This window comes from Otolemur garnettii, unplaced genomic scaffold, assembly GCF_000181295.1.
Source record: "Otolemur garnettii isolate 467f Iridium unplaced genomic scaffold, OtoGar3 scaffold00010, whole genome shotgun sequence".
In the NCBI taxonomy this organism is placed as follows: domain Eukaryota; kingdom Metazoa; phylum Chordata; class Mammalia; order Primates; family Galagidae; genus Otolemur; species Otolemur garnettii.
Window position 1 is genome coordinate 6,655,994 of NW_003852405.1, and position 17,542 is coordinate 6,673,535.

At 34.4% G+C, this 17,542-nt stretch overlaps 2 protein-coding genes across 5 annotated transcripts in view; both read right to left on the minus strand.

The window, feature by feature from the left end:
• The window catches only part of LOC100956033 (pancreatic alpha-amylase), a 21,442-nt gene extending 4,306 nt beyond the window's left edge, over positions 1 to 17,136 (minus strand). Inside the window, exons 1-6 of one of the 4 annotated variants that reach the window (XM_003784097.2) lie at positions 17,086 to 17,136; positions 3,633 to 3,846; positions 3,132 to 3,278; positions 2,094 to 2,291; positions 1,161 to 1,391; positions 245 to 378 (exon numbers count right to left, since the gene is read on the minus strand). In XM_003784097.2, coding sequence (XP_003784145.1) covers positions 245 to 378; positions 1,161 to 1,391; positions 2,094 to 2,291; positions 3,132 to 3,278; positions 3,633 to 3,800 — 878 coding nt within the window. In that variant the 5' untranslated portion in view covers positions 3,801 to 3,846; positions 17,086 to 17,136. Of the gene's footprint in view, positions 1 to 244; positions 379 to 1,160; positions 1,392 to 2,093; positions 2,292 to 3,131; positions 3,279 to 3,632; positions 3,847 to 9,263; positions 9,327 to 9,502; positions 9,717 to 13,367; positions 13,475 to 17,085 lie in introns of those variants that run through there. The other 3 variants (XM_023509923.1, XM_012801686.2, XM_023509924.1) reach the window with 3 other exon arrangements.
• RNPC3 (RNA binding region (RNP1, RRM) containing 3) overlaps positions 16,957 to 17,542 on the minus strand; it is a 24,209-nt gene continuing 23,623 nt past the window's right edge. The window contains exon 15 of the mRNA XM_003784096.1: positions 16,957 to 17,160. The gene's annotated coding sequence lies outside the window, so the exon portion shown is untranslated. The remainder of the gene's footprint in view (positions 17,161 to 17,542) is intronic.

Genomic DNA, 17,542 nt, shown 5'->3' on the forward strand with positions numbered 1-17,542 from the left:
CCTTAGCCACTTGAGCCACAGGCACCGAGCCAATACTTCAGGTTTTAAGGCATACTTTTTTGCACCTGACACTCTAAATGCAAAAGCTGATCAACTGGGGCTCGGGGCACTGTGACATTTAAATTAACCACTGACTCCTTGACAGTTAACTAAATACGAAGGTTCTAAAAAGATAATCATGTTGGGGTAATAGGACTAATAGACCTATGAAAGAATTTAAAGCAAAAAAATGTATTTTGTTTACTTTAAGTAACACATCTTCTCTCCATTCCACCTGCGAATAACAGTGCCTAGTTTTGCACCATACTTGAATTCTGTCACGCGACCATTGCCAAAGTACTCATTGCTTGTAATTGGCTCACCACCCAGATCAATTACCTAGTAGAAATATAGAAAAAGGTATCATTTCGCATAAGAGCTTGAAAGAATTTTAACCAAAACATTAATATTATATAGAAAGCAGCTTTAAACTATAGTATTTGTTATTTCAAGTGCTCAAAGTGATTTTCCTTATACCACAATTCTTAAAATAATAAATTCTTTTATTCTGATAAAATATATGCTATGAGGTTAAAAGAAACATAATTACAAGGTGTCCTGTTTCCCTGTGAGAATGCTGATCTAATTTTTAGTCTGGCACTTAAATGGTAATACCAGCAGCTCACATTAATATACTATCTGACTGACAACAGACATTTTTCAGTGCTTGATAAATATTAACTAATTTAATTCTTTAAAGAAAATAAAGACCTAGCCATTATCATTAGCCCCTTTCTTCACAGAAATAACTGTTGCACAGAGAGGTTAATTAATAACTAACACAGCTAATGGTAGTATTGCCAAGATTTAAACTCAGATGGATCGGTGTGAGATAATCACAGCTACAAGATTCAGTCTTCCATAATGGTCTCTGGAGAGATGTTAATGCCACAGTGAAGTTTGTCGCTTAAATAAATTCTCTGTACTTCCCTAGCACCTTCTGTGATAAACAATTATATGTATTATATCTGAATAAAAGGAAGCTAAAGAACACAGCACAGTATAAATGATGTGGCACAATAATCTACAGAAATTGCACATTTAGTTAAATTTCCCATCAATTTTATAATGAATAAAATATCATTTTATATACACACACGTATACATATATATTGACATACCTCTTGGAAAATGAAAGGTTTACTTCCTTCAGGGAACCAAGCTGTGTTTAGATTATGCAGTTTATCCAAAACGGCCTTAATGTCTCCAGGCCACATGTGCTTGGAAGCGTCCAGTCTGAAGCCTGCTACACCAATATCGATGAGATGGTTCATGTATTCAGCAACCTTGGAACGCACGTAATCTTTCTCCAATGCAAGATCAAGAAGACCAACCAGACGACAATCTCTGACCTGTTGAGGTAAAAATTTTGTGATTGATTCATAACACCTTATCTTTCACTTGAGAGTTCATTTGATTATTCATTCATTCACTTATTCATTAATAGGTATTTCTATACAATGCTTTATTTACATCAAGCACTGGGGATATCAACATTCTACTATGGGCATATCTTTGAAATATTTTTCTAGCATAAAATGGAGAATGTAGAAATAAAATTAGCTTTTCTTTTGATTAGGGGAGGTTTTTTTTTTTTTTTAGACAGAGTTGCACTCTGTCACCCTGGGTAGAGTACCCTGACATCATAGGTCACGGCTACTTCAAACGCTTGACCTGAAGTGATCCTCCTGGCTCAGCCTCCTGAGTAGGTAGGAGTATAGGCATGCATGACCATGTCCAACTACTTTTTATATTTTTTGTAGACATGGGGTCTCACTTTTGTTCAGGCTGGTCTTGAACTTCTGAGCACAAGCAATCCACCCACCGTGGCCTCCCAGAATGCTGGAATTACAGGTGTGTGCCACCTCATCTGGTCTGATTAGGGGAAATTTTTTGAATATTGATTTGAGTCTTATTTTTAAGCTTTTAGACATAGTAAGCTGTTTGCCTATGGGATGTAAACTAGTAATTAAATTGGAGTTCAATAAGCTACGTATTTATAATTGAAAACACCGATAGCTCTTTATTCAGTCACTATATTTTTTTAAGATTACCTGAGAAGCATCTTGATAGTTCTCAATGTCTCCAGTTCTACTTTTACATTTACCATCGTTAAAATCCCAGCCAGAATAAGGGACTGCTGGAAAATCCCTGCTTCCAGGGTTGAAGTAACTTCCGCAAGTACTGCTTGTTCCTGCACTCACACCATTTCCACACATATGGTTAATTACAGCATCCACATAAATATGGACCTGGAAGGCAAAGTGTCTACTTCAGTTTGACTTACAGAAAGGTAGAAATCTAAAGCATCATTAAAGCTCATAACATGTTAATTAAATTCCAGAATATTTCCTTGTTATTTTATAACTTACTTTCCTACAATACCAAAAGTCAAGTGGGAAAGGCATGTGAACTGAAGCCTATATCCATTCTAGCTATGAGGTGAAACATTCACAGAAATGATAAATTTAGAGTATCAGAAACCACTATACATATAAGTAAATGTCAAGAGTTTTTTGGCGGTGGTCAAAATCAGTTGCTAAGAGAGATTATTGACTTCTGAAATTTCAGTGGGTTGCCAGGAGAAAGAAGACTCACTTAGTGTCTACTGTCTACTCAACAGATGAAGAAAGAAAGGTAGATATGTGTCTCTTATTATATTCCTCACTAAAATGAGAACATGGCTATTCATGATTAAAAAACTTATGGATAAGAAGACCCAGGAATTATGGATGGAGATATAAGCCATGAAAAATGATAACAAATATTTTAATTGGAATTTTCAATTCCTAGCCAGAAAAGTGTTTCCAGGAAATGTGGATAGTTGTGGGATTAAAAGTTGATGTTTTGCTTTATAAGTAAATTCTGTTTTAAACTTGAACTTATCTCTTCTTTAGTAGGTAAATGGCACACACACAAAGATTTATAGAAGTTGAACATAAAGCAACAGTTCATTTTGAGTTATAACTTTAAAGTATGAAGTAAAATGGTATAATTTAAAATACGGAAAACTTTCTGCTCAAAAGGAGAAAAAAAAACAGGAGAAATTACCTTCTATATAAAATTTTTAAAGGAAACTTGAATGTACTTACGCCAACATTGTTACATCTGGTCACCATGTTTTTGAATTCATCTTCATTTCCAGATCTTGTGCATAATCTATAGCTAATTGGTTGGTATCTTTCCCACCAAGGTCTAAAAGGGCTGTTAATTATAACATTTTCGCTGGGTGGAGAGATCTACAAATAAAGCAGTCTTAATAAGCATCAAATTTTGGCTTACTTTACATCCTATGTCCTAGAAACTCATCAATAACATAAAATGACTTTTGAATCCTGGACTGTATATGCAACTGCATTTCTTTTCAACCACTTGAAAATATCAACAGCACATTGGAAAGTTTGTGCTGAAGAAAGAAACCAGAAATAACACATCAAACTGCCAAGAACAAATTATTTGTTCTTCAGAATACTATTTTACTCAGAGTACTTATATATGAAGTACGATGGTGCTCCAGCTTGACGTATACTAATCAGAATATCATTTACTACTGGCATAGTAATGCAGCAATTCATACTAGGAATAATACCTACCTGAACCCCTCCAAATCCATTGGGAGCTAAGTAGCGCTCACATTCCAGAGCAATGTCAACCCAGCGCCACTCAAACAAATGGACTATAGATGTCCGTCCTTTTTGAGTGTTTGGGGAATACTGAGCCCAGCAGAACCCAATGGCGGAAAGCAACAGAAAGAACTTCATTTTCCTTTGAAGTTGTCAGTATCTGTTTCAGAAACTATTTATACTCCTGTAAGAAGCACATTTTACAAAGCAAATATTAGCATGAATAAATACACAGAGCACAGACTGTTTATTCATAATCTGAAAAGGATTATCAATAATGATACGTATGAACAGGTGAAGATTCAAAAAATTTCCCATGAAAACAAGCTAATGAGTTTTCTTATTGTGAGAATACTGACTTTTCAAACATCTGGCATTACGTATATGCAAACAGTTCTTATTGTGTTGTTTAATTAGGATTAGATTTTACTTCTGATGTTTCACTAACAGAAGGAAAATAACAATTCAGAGTTCACTGAATCAAATATCTGAAATATTGCTTTAGCTGTCTATTTGCAATGCTTATAATATTTCCACTTTAAAAAGAAACATTATAGAAAAGATTCAGCTCTGTTTTCCACCTCCAATCCAAACTTTTGGCTATTTAAATTTCTACGCTAAGATTTAAGAAACTGTTTGGAATTAAAATGCCCATGAATTGAAGAAACAGACTTTTTTTTAACCTCTTCTTCGAGCCACTTAATATAGCAGCTGTCGTAGTAAGGTGTGTGTTAATAGCGGGATAAAACACCAAATAAGTGAATTCACATCCCTTTTCCTTGTTAATGTAAGTGATATCCTGTGAGAGGAATGATAATACAGATGGAAAAATTCATTAATTCATTCAGTAAGTATAAAGGCAGTGTCTGCTTTTTGCTAAGCACTGTGGATGTTGTTCCAGATAAAAAGATGAACAACACAGACAGGTTTCTGTTCTCAGGAGGGAAAGAAAAATACATGAGTACATAATAATAACACTAATGAGCTGATAAAAACTTCATATAGCAATATGGACTAGAGCAGAACCTCCTTAGCTGACCACCTCCTTAAGTTGACCGAATCTTCCTAGACGCGACATCCACCACGTCCATGTCAGTACAGTAGGCCTTGTTCCTTACATTGGCCCGTTTGCTATAGTCCCTTGGGTGATCAACTTACAGAAGTTCTATTGTAGTATGAAAAGTATAACAAAATAGAGGGGGACATCACTGTCAAGGTATTTAAGACTGGACATCCCTGAGGAAGTGACTTTATGCTATGTTTTAAAGGAGTAGAGGATCCGGTCATTTTAAGATCAGAGAAAGAACAACCTAGATAAAAAGTAAGAGCAAAAGCTCAGGGAAGGAAAAAAAAAATCTAAAAGTACACAAAAAAGTTTAAAAAATTAAGTCAGTGTGGCAAGTCTATGTGATAAAGCAGAGAGTAAAGTGAGACGAGGTTAGAGAGGTAGGCCGGATCACGCAAGGTCTTGGAGAGAGCATCAAGAGAGCCATTGAGAGTATAAAGGAAGCTGGAAGGCTGCTACGTTTTAAAAGAAAATCCCTCTTACCTCCTTGAAGAAGTAAGATTATAGGAGGACAAGTGTAGAGACTTTCAAAGTTGCCCAGGAAAGAGGTGAGTGAAATAGGGTACAGATAAGGTATATTTCAGAGGTAGAAGGTAGTAGGTTATGGATAGAGAAATGGTGAATGAGGAAAAGAAAAATATTAAAGATAGGGGTATTTGGCAGGGATCCCACACTTATTAACATGAGAAAACTGAGGCAGTACCTGCTTTGGGGAAGGCTATCAAGAATGCTATGAGTCTTAATTATTCCTTTATCAGAAGTTATAAAGCTTTCCTTAAGTCCTTTCTCCAGCAACCATATGAACACCTCCCATGGCAAAACTAGTAGAAGATCCTCAAATTTTACATGTAATAATACCTCCATGATGATGTAATGTCATGATACCTCCATGATGCTCCCAGGGCTTTGCCTCTTCTATGAACTCCTTTTACCACCTTTGTGTAACTGCTAATTACTTTTCCTTCCACATTAAGTTGAGGTCAAATCTTTATGAAGCTTCCCATTATATTCCCAGCAGAATCAACTCTCCTGCTGCATGACTTTTTAACTTATATGATGTTACTAAACTATATTCGATTTACATTGTTGATACATTGTAATTAATTGTTTGCAGGTCCACCATTCTGGACCAATCCCCTTGAAGGTCAACTTCATATGTAATATTCCTAGAACCTAGAAAAATAATTAACATTGTCTTATTTCTCAATAAATGGCTGTAACATATAAATTCTAAGTTCCTGGTATTGGAAATTTATTGAAAAGAGGCAACAGTTGAACTTCGTAATTGAGTCAAGGTTCCAAATACTAAAGTGTAATGGTTAAGAATGTGACTTTTGCGTAAGCCCAAGAGGTTGAGATTGCTATGAGCTGTGAAGCCGCAGAATTCTAGAGAGACTCGTCTCAAAAAAAAAAAAAAAAAAAAAAAAGAATGTGAATTTAGGGATTACAGAAACTGTAGTTTAAATCCAGACTTTGCTATTTATCAGCTGTGTGCCCTAGAATTTAATCTCCCTAAACTTATCCATAAACTAGAAAAAATAGTAAGTACTTCACAGAATTGTTAATGCCAACAAAGCTGTTATCCCAGGATATGGATAAAGTAAAAGCTCAATATAATTGGTTGCTATAATGTTGTTAACATTGTATTATTATTTTTACTACTGCTCCCATTAAAACTGCCTTGAACTTATACTCTCTTCCCACCTTCACTCTACAGTGTCCCAAAAGTCACCCCTAAAGTCATCATACATAGGAAAAATTGTATTTTTACAAAGAGGCGGCCAACACATAGGTAATATTTTGTTAATATTTTGTAAAATTTTATAATTAATACTTCGCAAACAAAGCCACAGTTAGCTATAGTTTCCCATTTCCCCACATGTAGGTACTTTAGGGGTGACTTTTGGGACACACTGCATTATCACTTGGCTAATCTGTCTATCCATTCCACTCTTTCCAACTTCGAATAACACTTTCTGCTTCACAGAATTATTTTCATTCCCCATATAGGAATGGATAGAGATGAAAAGGAACCACCAACATGTTGCCCTGTAATTTTTTTCCATGTTTTTCCTTTTTTCTTTTCTAAAGAATTTCTGGCAAGTCTATGTTGGTCAGTTAACTCTGAACTGTTCTTTTTTTTAATACAAATGATAAATTTTGGTTGAGTTACATAATAGCCAAAAGTAAGTGATAACATACATTTTAAAGTTACATATTTGAATTAATCATTAAAATATTTTGCGCTTCAAAATGCATGTACTATATTTTTTATGCTTGCCATTTGTTTTTTAATTTATTTTTCATGAACTGGTCTTAATAACAAATCAGTGTTTTTCACAACGTATTTAGGATGTTTTATAGTAAGGGCTAATTGGCAGAAATTTAAGGAACTTTATTAGCATCCTAGGATAGGTGAACTTATACAAACATATAATAAGCTTCTACTAAGGGCCATGCAATATTACATATTTTTTCACTTTATCTTAATTTTCAACTCAAGCAAGCAATATGAAGAGCTATAAACCACATAGGGGAGGCATTAAAACAATGAAAACATATTTGTATCTTGTGAAGTAAAATCTCCAAACAAATCCTTGATGTCTTTGGAATCAAAAACAAAATAAACAAAAAAATAAAGGTTTTGAAATAATTGTTGTGTCTGTTTCTTGGAATAATTATCCTGAGAGTAGCTATCCACAGGTGTTCCTATCAATGCTCTACTGCTCATATCTTACACTTCTTGGATTGCTCTACAAAAGAGAACATCCCTTTACTCTAAAGCTGAAACGGTTACTATACTGGGCCAAATGGGATACTGTGAGACCTCTTTAAAAGTGTGAAATAGCCACAGTTATCTCTTGGAGTAGAGCATCTGTGCCTTTCAGATCATTCTCATCTCCTTCAGGAATTCCTATAAGGTGAATGTTTGCTCTTTTGGAGTGGTCCCACAACTCTCTCAGGGAATGATCCATTTTTGCTCTCCACTTCTCTTCATCTTTGAGTGTTTATTTGCACCAGAATGTTTATTGCAGCCCAATTCATAATTGCTAAGTCATGGAAGAAGCCCAAATGACCATTGCCCCATGAATGGATTAATCAATTGTGGTATATGTACACTGTGGAATATTATGCAGCCTTAAAAACAGATGGAGACTTTACCTCTTTTATGTTTACATGGATGGAGTTGGAACATATTCTTTTTAGTAAAGTATTCAAGAATGGAAGAAAAAGTATTCAATGTCTTCAGCTCTACTATGAAACCGATATATAATTACCCACACTTCCATAGGAAAGCTATAGCCCAAGATGAAGGGGAAAGAGGAGGGGGAGGAGGGAGAGCAGAGGATGGGTGGCAGGAGGGTAATTGGTGGGACCACACCTATTGGATATTTTACAAGAGTACATGTCAAATATACTAAGTGTAGAGTATAAATGTCTTAACACAATAATTAAGAAAGTGTGGTGAAGGCTATGTTAACCAGTTTGATGAAAGTATTTCAAATTGTATATAAAATCAGCACAGTGTACCCCATAAATGCATTAATGTACACAGCTATAATTTAATTTTTTAAAAAAGTATGAAACAGGACATTTGATAATATCCTAGCAAAAAAAAAAAATAGTCCTTAAGGAGTACTTATAATTGAATTTTCAATCAAACATAACCAATGTCAGGAAGAAAATTCTGTTAACTCAAAAGTTCCCCGTTTAGATGCTCTCAACAGTATTTTTTTCCAATGAATATTACATTAGAGGTATTTGGTATTTTATTATGTCCACAATATGAAATGACATATTACAAAGACTAGTGTAAATTCAGGATTTTTCTTAACACATTATTTAGTGTTAAATTTAGTCATTTAGCTCGAAGTCTACTTAAATCATACCAATGTCATGAAATAAAGAGCTCTACTAAATATTAAGCAAAAAGTAAGCAATCTCCAAAAAACTCACCTTTCTATCACTTCCTTTCTAACTATATTAACATCAGTTATAACATCAGTTATTTTCCCCTATTCCAACTAGCCTTGTATTATTCCCAAGAAAGATTTTTTTAACATGCAAATGAATTAGCATTGACCAAGTATTGTTCTCCTTATTCATGGTTCTTAGCCTAAATGCCTCACAATTAAGTATCTTTTTAGCAAGTAATTTTATAGAAGCATCATTACATATTCTAATAGAAATACTTTAATCTCACATCTAAATACATTATTTTATCATTAACACTTATGTCAAAGGTTTTGACTTTTTTTTTTCTATTTTCCCACGTTTCAATAGTCTAAAGCTGTAGGTAGTAATATTACTATACCAGTTGGTCAACTTAGTGGTTTTTTCTTACTGAAAAAATTCAGTGTAATTCCTCTGAGTTTTACACTGAATTATGCACAGCTTTCTTAAAACAGTCAACTTTTACTCATCAGCCCTTCCTCAAAATAAATAAAAGAAAAAGAATGAAATTAACTTGAGCTCAAGATAAGTCACTTGCCAAGTTTAGATTCTAAAGAGAAAAGAAAATCGAGTTTGCCTACCAGATCTCTGAGATCAGAGAGACCTTTTAAACCAAGGCTAGGACATATTTCCAGTGTACATAGCACATTTGGTGCTGCAGGATACTGAAACATAAGTTGTCAACAAGCCTAAAATAGACTCTGAACCTTGGAACTATATCAAATCATATGACAGAAACTGCTCACTTCCAAACCAAAGGCAGGGTGTGGGAGAACCAACCGTATGATACTCAAAAAATAAATAAAATAAAATAACTTACCACATTGATGTCTTTAAATCAGCAATCTTTCAAACCTACTCAGTGTTTTTCAATCATAAAGTAACACAAATCTCACAGTTGTTTTTGCATTCTCTTCAGTAGGGAAAAAAATTGCTGGATTTAGAATTGTATAGATTTTCTGTAACTCTTCCTGTCAATATGCAGCCCTACCATCCTGCTCCAGATCTGATCTGTACCAATCTGATCTGAACCCCAGGATGACAGCAGATTGGCCGTACACTCTTCCCTCCCCTGCTCCCCATTTGCTGCCAGGAGTCCCAGCCCTGATCAATTTGCTACACTGTACTTCTGTCTACAACTAGGCTGTTTGTTTTCTCTTTGTCTTCCTTTCTTTTTAAAATACCATATAATCAGCAGGGAGGCAGAGGCCAGCTGAACTGGTTACGTAAAATGTACCAAAAGAGAATGGAGTTAGGCTTGTTTTGCCTCCTCGCTGATTCTCAGGAATGAGTTACAACTAAATGGAATCAGACCTGCTTCTCTTCACTCTAATATTAAAATATAAACATTTTCAGACACAATTTTAAAAAATGGGAATAGAAAAATTGGTAAAGATAAAAAGCTAAGGCACAATAAACCATGCAAATTCTAAAGGAAAGCTACTGTTGCTTGATCAGATTTTTGGCTTTATGGACCTAAGGCCAAATTAATGGCAAATATCAAATGGTTCTACTTTTAAGTGTTTGACTCTGACTAGAAAATCAACCATTACAGGTGTTTATGTCTCTCATAACTTAGGTTTAAAATAAACCAAAAACTGTAGAGAATAGTGAGAAAGAACAGGGAAACCTGTACTTCTGCACTTACAATCGGAGATTTTATTTATGTTTGAGACAGAGTCTCACTCAGTCTCCCTGGGTCGTGTCTTAGTGTCATAGCTCACAATAACGTCAAACTCTTGAGTACAAGCCATCCTCTTGTCTCAGCCTCTGGAGTAGCTGGGACTATAGGCACCCAACACAATAAATACCCAGCTAATTTTTCTATTGTTAGTAGAAACCGGGTCTCCCTCTTGCTCAGGCTGGTCTCTAACTTCTGAGTTCAACCAATCCACCTGCCTCAACCTCTCAGCAATCCATCTGCCTCAACCTCTCAGCGTGCTGGGATCACAGGCATAAGCACAATGGGAAATTCTTAACATACAACTTCAGTAATTATTAGATTTGAATAAAAACAAGCAGATTTGAACAAGTTTTAATTAACTTGACCAAATGTACATACAAGGAACACATTCTTTTTACAATTGTCTAATACAGGGTCAGAACACAAGTCTTTTAAAGGAGTAAAATAACAGAGACTATGCTAACTGGGCTAAGACACAAAGCAGGCTCCCATCCACAGTATTTTAATTAGCTGCACTTCAACGTCATGAATATTTATTTCCAAAGATTTTGCTATTATGAGAAGTGCTTTGTGTTCATGTCCCCTTGTATAAGCGGGTAAATATTTGTACATGTAGATAAGTAGAAATTAATGCACTTTATATTTTAATAGTATGCAGAATTGCCCATATGTAACAATTTTTACTCTCCAGTAGTAACACAATATATCACAGTAATCTTTTACTACATTCTGACCACAAATTGACACCAAGCCTCTGATTTTTGGCTTCCTAACAGATGTCAAATAATTTATTTCAATTGCATTTCCCAAAACTGGCAAGGCTAAGCATCATTACACTTTCTTTTTTTTTTGGCCATTTGTTTCCTCTTGAGATGTCCCTGTTCCTTTCTCCATCTATTTTTTAGAATTTTTTTTTTTTAATGGAATACTTGGAGTTCTTACATTCTTGTTTTTGTTCTACATCACAACTATATTCTCCTAGTCTGGCACTTGTTTTGTGAATAGTTTTTCCAGAGAAAATTTAAGAAATCATAAATGTTGGTAAGAATTAATTAGGGTAGTAGCAAAGGTATGCCTGCACTACTTTTTTTCCAATCATGCTTCGCTTAATGACAGAAATATGTTCTGAGGAATATGTGCTCAGGTGACTCCATTATTGTGTGAATGTCAGCGTTCACTCTCACAAACCTGGAAACTATATATACACACCTTACCTTGTACAGCATGTTACTGTACTGAATACTGTAGGCAATTGTAACAATACATTTGTATATCTAAACATAGCTAACCACAGAAAGAGTACAGTAAAAATACAGTATATCCATATGAGGCACATCGTATGTGGTATCTATATTTACTACTCAAAGTTTTGTTAAATTTTTAAGGTTAACTATTTAAGTACAGTCATTCTTTATTCCTCTGTGGGAGATTAGTTCCAGGACCCACTGACAATACCAAAATCCACATACATTCAGATAATGTAGTATTTGCATATAACCCATGCACATCCTCTGGTATACTTTAAGTCATCTCTACATTATTTATGATACCTAAGGCAAGGTAAATGCTGTGTAAAGAGTGGTTATACTGTGGTGTTTAGGAAATAGTAAGAAAAATAAAACAGTCTGCCCATGTTCAGTACAAATGCAACCATCTTTTTTTCTCTTTGAGTATTTTCCACCTGTAGTTGGTTGAATCCACAACTGCCAAACCCATGAATATGAAGTGCTGACTGGGACTGCTACTTGTTTCATCCTTACATCTCATTTAAGAAAATAAGATTAGCTTTATATTAAGTGGGAAAAGAAGGGAGTAAGGGAGGGAGGGGAGGAGGAAACAGAAAAATCCATTAATAGTTTTTTTTTCCTAAAGTTAAATTTCTTTACTTTTTATATTGAAATGTATTTTTTAAAAGAGAAATCTGATTTATTTATACGATGATTTTATGGTTACAATGCTTTCATGTTTACCTTGATTAATATGACAAATATGGGGTACATACTTAACAATCACTGTCGTTTGGTACATCATTCCTTATCTAAACTGGTTCATGTGCAACACTTCATCCCACACAAACAGCAAGCATTTTCCCACACTTTACAGATGAAAAAACTAGATTCAAAGACATTCACTCACTTGCTTAAGATGACATACATGGTTAGTTTGATTTTAAAGCTAAAGCTTACCCTCATAACCAGTGATATTCAATAATTCTTGTAGTCCATATTATAGGCCAATGAGGATGATTCAGTGATTGTAATGGTATCGGAACAACCCTCCAATTGGTATGCCTGTATTGAAAGTGATTCTCCAGAGTATACCTTTACTATTTTTCTTTGCTATTTCTGGACTATTTAACAAATAATTGGACACAAATATGCAGATACACAACTTGTTGAACTCATATAAAGGTACTCACAGGCTTTTACATTCCATTTTTCAGAAATACTTCTTTTAGCTTTCATAATTACTCATAGCTAGCTCAAGTTATCGGCACAATTCAAAGTATATAAAACAAAAATACCAGAGGAAGTGGAGAAACAATGATTCCCAAATGGTTCTATGCCTTAAGTTGCTCCTCATTGTATTTACTAAGAAATGTGGTTCAAACTACAATGAAGGTTACATTGTTTCTTTAGTTTAGTTTAGAAATAGTTCCTGAGCCATGGAGGGAAAGTACATTAGGTCTCCCTATTTTCCAGATATCTTCAACTACCCACCACAGGCATTTCCCAAGACGTTTCCCTTTGGTTTAGGCAATCAATATGTTTACTTTCTTTATTCGCAAGTCAAATTCTAAAGGATGAATGTAATTTATTTTTACCATGATTTATGGATACAATGATTTAATGTTTACAAAGACTAAAATATGACAAATATGGAGTATGTACTTAATAACCACCGTTGCTATATCATTGTTGGTTCGTGTATATTTCATTTTGCACAAAGATTTTCCCAACTTTATAGATGAAAAAGATGAGACTTAAAAAGATTCATTAACCTGGTGGTGGTCACACAGGTGACTGCAGCCAGAACTTCAATGTGGAGTAGTTTGAATCTGACGTTCCAGCTCCAGCTCATAACCACCGGGGTACTGTAATTACTGTACTCTCCATTATAGGCAGCATACCAACCAAGTGTACCTTTATCTTCCTCAGTAAACATTCTTCTATACTTGGCTTAAAAAGTAAATAAAAATAAATTATCCATAAAAAATAAATTGAAAAATTAATCTTTGGGAAATCACTTTCAATAGGTACATACTATATTGAAATGTATTTTATGCAATTTTTTTTTTTTTTGGAAATTGTACTGACTACTTAGAATCTAAGGTGTGGAGACTACTGAACTAATTTATCTCAATAGTCTTTTACTGTTTACATTCTCTGACTGTATAATTTATTCATCGCTTGACTTTCTATATCCCAAGGGAAAAGGAAAAGTCTTATGGTAATTAAAGAATTTAGGGAAACTTAGTAGCTGTATCAACCAGGATAGAACAGATTATGCTACAGTAACAAAAAAAAAAAATTTCAGTGGTTTACAAAATAAGTTTATTTCTCATGTTCAACTCAGATCAACAAGAGGAATCTTTTTATCAGACCCTTTGTCCTATGATAAACTTTTGACACATTTTAATAATCCAGGAGTCCACAAAATTATATTTCCCTGTCAAAGCAAATCATAGGGACACTCCCAAATTCAACAGGACTTCAACTGTATTTTCAGGGATGAGCACCAGTTTTTGTGAACCAAAGTACACTCAGTGTCTAAGTATGAGATCAGAAATAAAAACCGTCATATTTTCATTGGCGTGATTATGTGGGGAAAAATTGAGTTATATCCTTTTTAAAGAAAAATACAATATACACAGTGCTTTTCACCCAACTTCAGTCTTCTTCCCCTCCATCCTTCCCTTCCATAGCAAGACAGTTAACATCTTCCAATGTTAGTATGATCATTTCCATGCATGTTTTTCTTATGCTTCCATAAACAATATATAATGGAATTTTGTGTATCTTTCCCAAAGCTCTGAAAAATCTCATAGAATTATGTAGGTTGTCTTCTTGAACTTCTGGATATTCAAACATCCTAATATACAAATACTATGTTAAGTGCTATTTTATAATTAAAAAATATTAAAATTTCTTCTTGCAGAGTCAAATACCCCTTTTCTAATTAACACTTTAATGGATGAAACTGCTTCAAGTCTTTGTATATTAATCACAGATGCTCTAAAGTCTTATTTTATCTCTACCTTTTCCCTCATTATGATAAATCTTCATTTGTTCAGTACAGGGTCTCGTTCCTGATTCTTTTTCAATGCCTGGTGATTTTTCTTAAGATTTTCTACCTTCTATGTGAATGTTATCTCTATTACAGTTTGTTTGTTTTCAGAAAATGTCAGGGTAGAATACATAGTAGCTTATGTACTTGGGCTAAGAACTCTCTCCTAAGACCTATCAGTTGGACCTCCTAGGTATCTGACACATGGACTGAGGATAGGACTCTCTATTGGCTTGTCCTCCTGAGGGCACCATTTCTTATATGTATTAGCAAAAGAAATTAAACGGGATGGAAAATTTTACAGTTGACACATTAACAAACTTTGCATCAAAGGGAAGTTTTCTTATAAGGTGGTAAAGATAAAATAATTATTATAAGCACTTAGCATAGTTCTTTTTGAGACTGAAAAACCCACTCTGATAATCCTTTCAATACCCTAGAGCAGTGGTTCTCAACCTGTGGGTCTCGACCCACAGGAATTGTATTAAAGGGTCGCAGCATTAGGAAGGTTGAGAACCACTGCCCTAGAGGTTCTCAATTTCTTGAATTCATCTCCTCCCATCACTTTGCCTCTATCCTACTTCCATCTCCACATCCTAAAACTTACAAGCATTAATTAAGTACTGTACTCTCTAATAGTCCCAATTTCAGTCACCTGACTCGTATTTCAACCTCCCAAATTTCTAGTTCCTCCCTTAAATAAAGAACTTCAGGACATTTTCAACTACCCTGCAACCTGCAATTGAGCGCACCATTTTCCATTGTCTCAGCCTTCTCTCCTCTCTCCCTTCACTCCTACCTAGACTGCTCTCCATGGCCCTCCTTTTGACTTTCTTATATTCACCTAGGGAAATCTCAATTTTGGTTAAATTCAACTCTGTGCCTACTTAAGAGACGGCATCCATGCTGAATTTGGAAAAAAAAAAAAAACCCACAAAACCACAGGGACTGATCTCACTTAAACTATCAACCTCAGCCTACAAGTATAAGTTGTACTTACAAACTACCTAGCATCCCTTCCAAGGGTATGTTTACACTCCTACTTCTCTAGTTCTGTTTTATTCATCTCCTTTCTTTCCTCAATCCTCCATGACTTCCTCCCTTTTCATGATCTTGCTTCCTATTTCACTGAGAAAATAGAACAAGACTTTGACATTCTCCTGCTGTCTAGCCTATTATAAACATCTAGACCTACATAATCTATCCTTTATCCTTCTATAACCAATGAGCTACCTGTGTGCTTATTTTTATGGCTCCAACAGTATCCCTCTCTTTCCTGCACTGTCCTTTTCCTCGTTGGATCAATCCTATTAGCATACGAACCTGCTCTCTCGTCAATCTTTAAAAAGAAACAAACTTGATACTACATCACCCTCCAAGAACAATACATTTCTCATGTCCCCTTGAAAGCAAGAATTGTCTTTAATTCTTATTATAGTAAATTTGTGTTTTTCTCTAGTATACCTTCTCTAAATCATGCCATCCATCCAGTTTGTCAAGGTCAAGGTAACGAATGTTACTTAATTCAATGCTTAATCTTAAGAATTCATCTTACCTGCTTCATCAACAGAGCTAACATCTGTATTACTATTTGATTACACATTCCTGCTTGAGATACTTTCTTCATTCAGTTTCTGGCTAACCGTTCTCAGTTTCGTCAGTGGTTGCTTACCTACTTGATACCTAAACACTGGCTTGTTCCACGGTACATGTCTCTACACTTCTAATTCCTAACCTGTATTGTTCTTAGTCTTCCTACTTCACAGTATTCTAAGTAAAAGTGAATTAAGTTATGATTCATAACAGCATTTTCACTGAAGATTTGAGTCTTTAGGCCGTGACTCTATGGAGAACCTGTTAATATAGCAGGAAAGTGTCAATAAAAACAAATCATAAAAAATACTGAATTTTTTCTACTTACATACACTGTAACTCATTTCCCTAGGGAAACAAGAGTATCATGTGGGAAATAATTTTACTTTTGAATGATGTTCTGACAAATGACAGATTAAGGAGTACAAAAATGAAAGATAAAATTAGGGCAAGGATACAAATTCCTATATGGGGATAAATAATCTACCAAAAACCTCAACAAAGCTCAAAGACAGACAAACCTAACATAATTATAAGAATAAGATATTATAAAAAAAGTAAGCACACTGGTATTCAGGTTAGAATAAAAGGATAATATCTGCAATTATAAAAGAAAATGTATAGTATTATAAAATTATTTTAATAAAAATTTTAATTAATGGGTTACATTTTCCTAGATGTGTGAAAACATAAAGAAAAATTTCAAACACTTTATTGAACAGAAAATAATTTATTATATTTGCAGAAAATCATTAGAGTACAGGCCATATGCTTAAAAAAAACTGATTTAAATGCACATAGATTTATCTTTTAAATACACTCATAAAGCTGTTACGCACAGTTCCATAGTCCAAGTGGTCAAATTCTTCCCCTCAAAGTTGGAAAGCACTTGAAAGCTCAGATTCAAAAGGAACCTAAAACACCATAAAAGTCCATTAAAAATAATCATAATCACAAAACAGGTCATTAGTTTAAAAATAACTAAAATACTGATATACAGAAAATTAGTGAATCATGTCAGTTAACTAAATTCAATTACCTAAATGAACAGCTTATAACACAACCTGCTATCATTAAAAAAAAATTTTAACTGTGCCTATGGAAAAAATAACGCTTGCAATTTCAGTATCTGTAGCCTTTTGTATTTTTAGGGTGGTAGTGATTATTAACAGAATGTTACGTTGTTTCCATGGTAGTAACAGTTTTCACAAAGAATTATAGACGTTCCAAACCTTTATTTTCCTACTTATGAATTTAAATAGCTAGGTTGGTATTAGGTACCTGACCATTTTATTC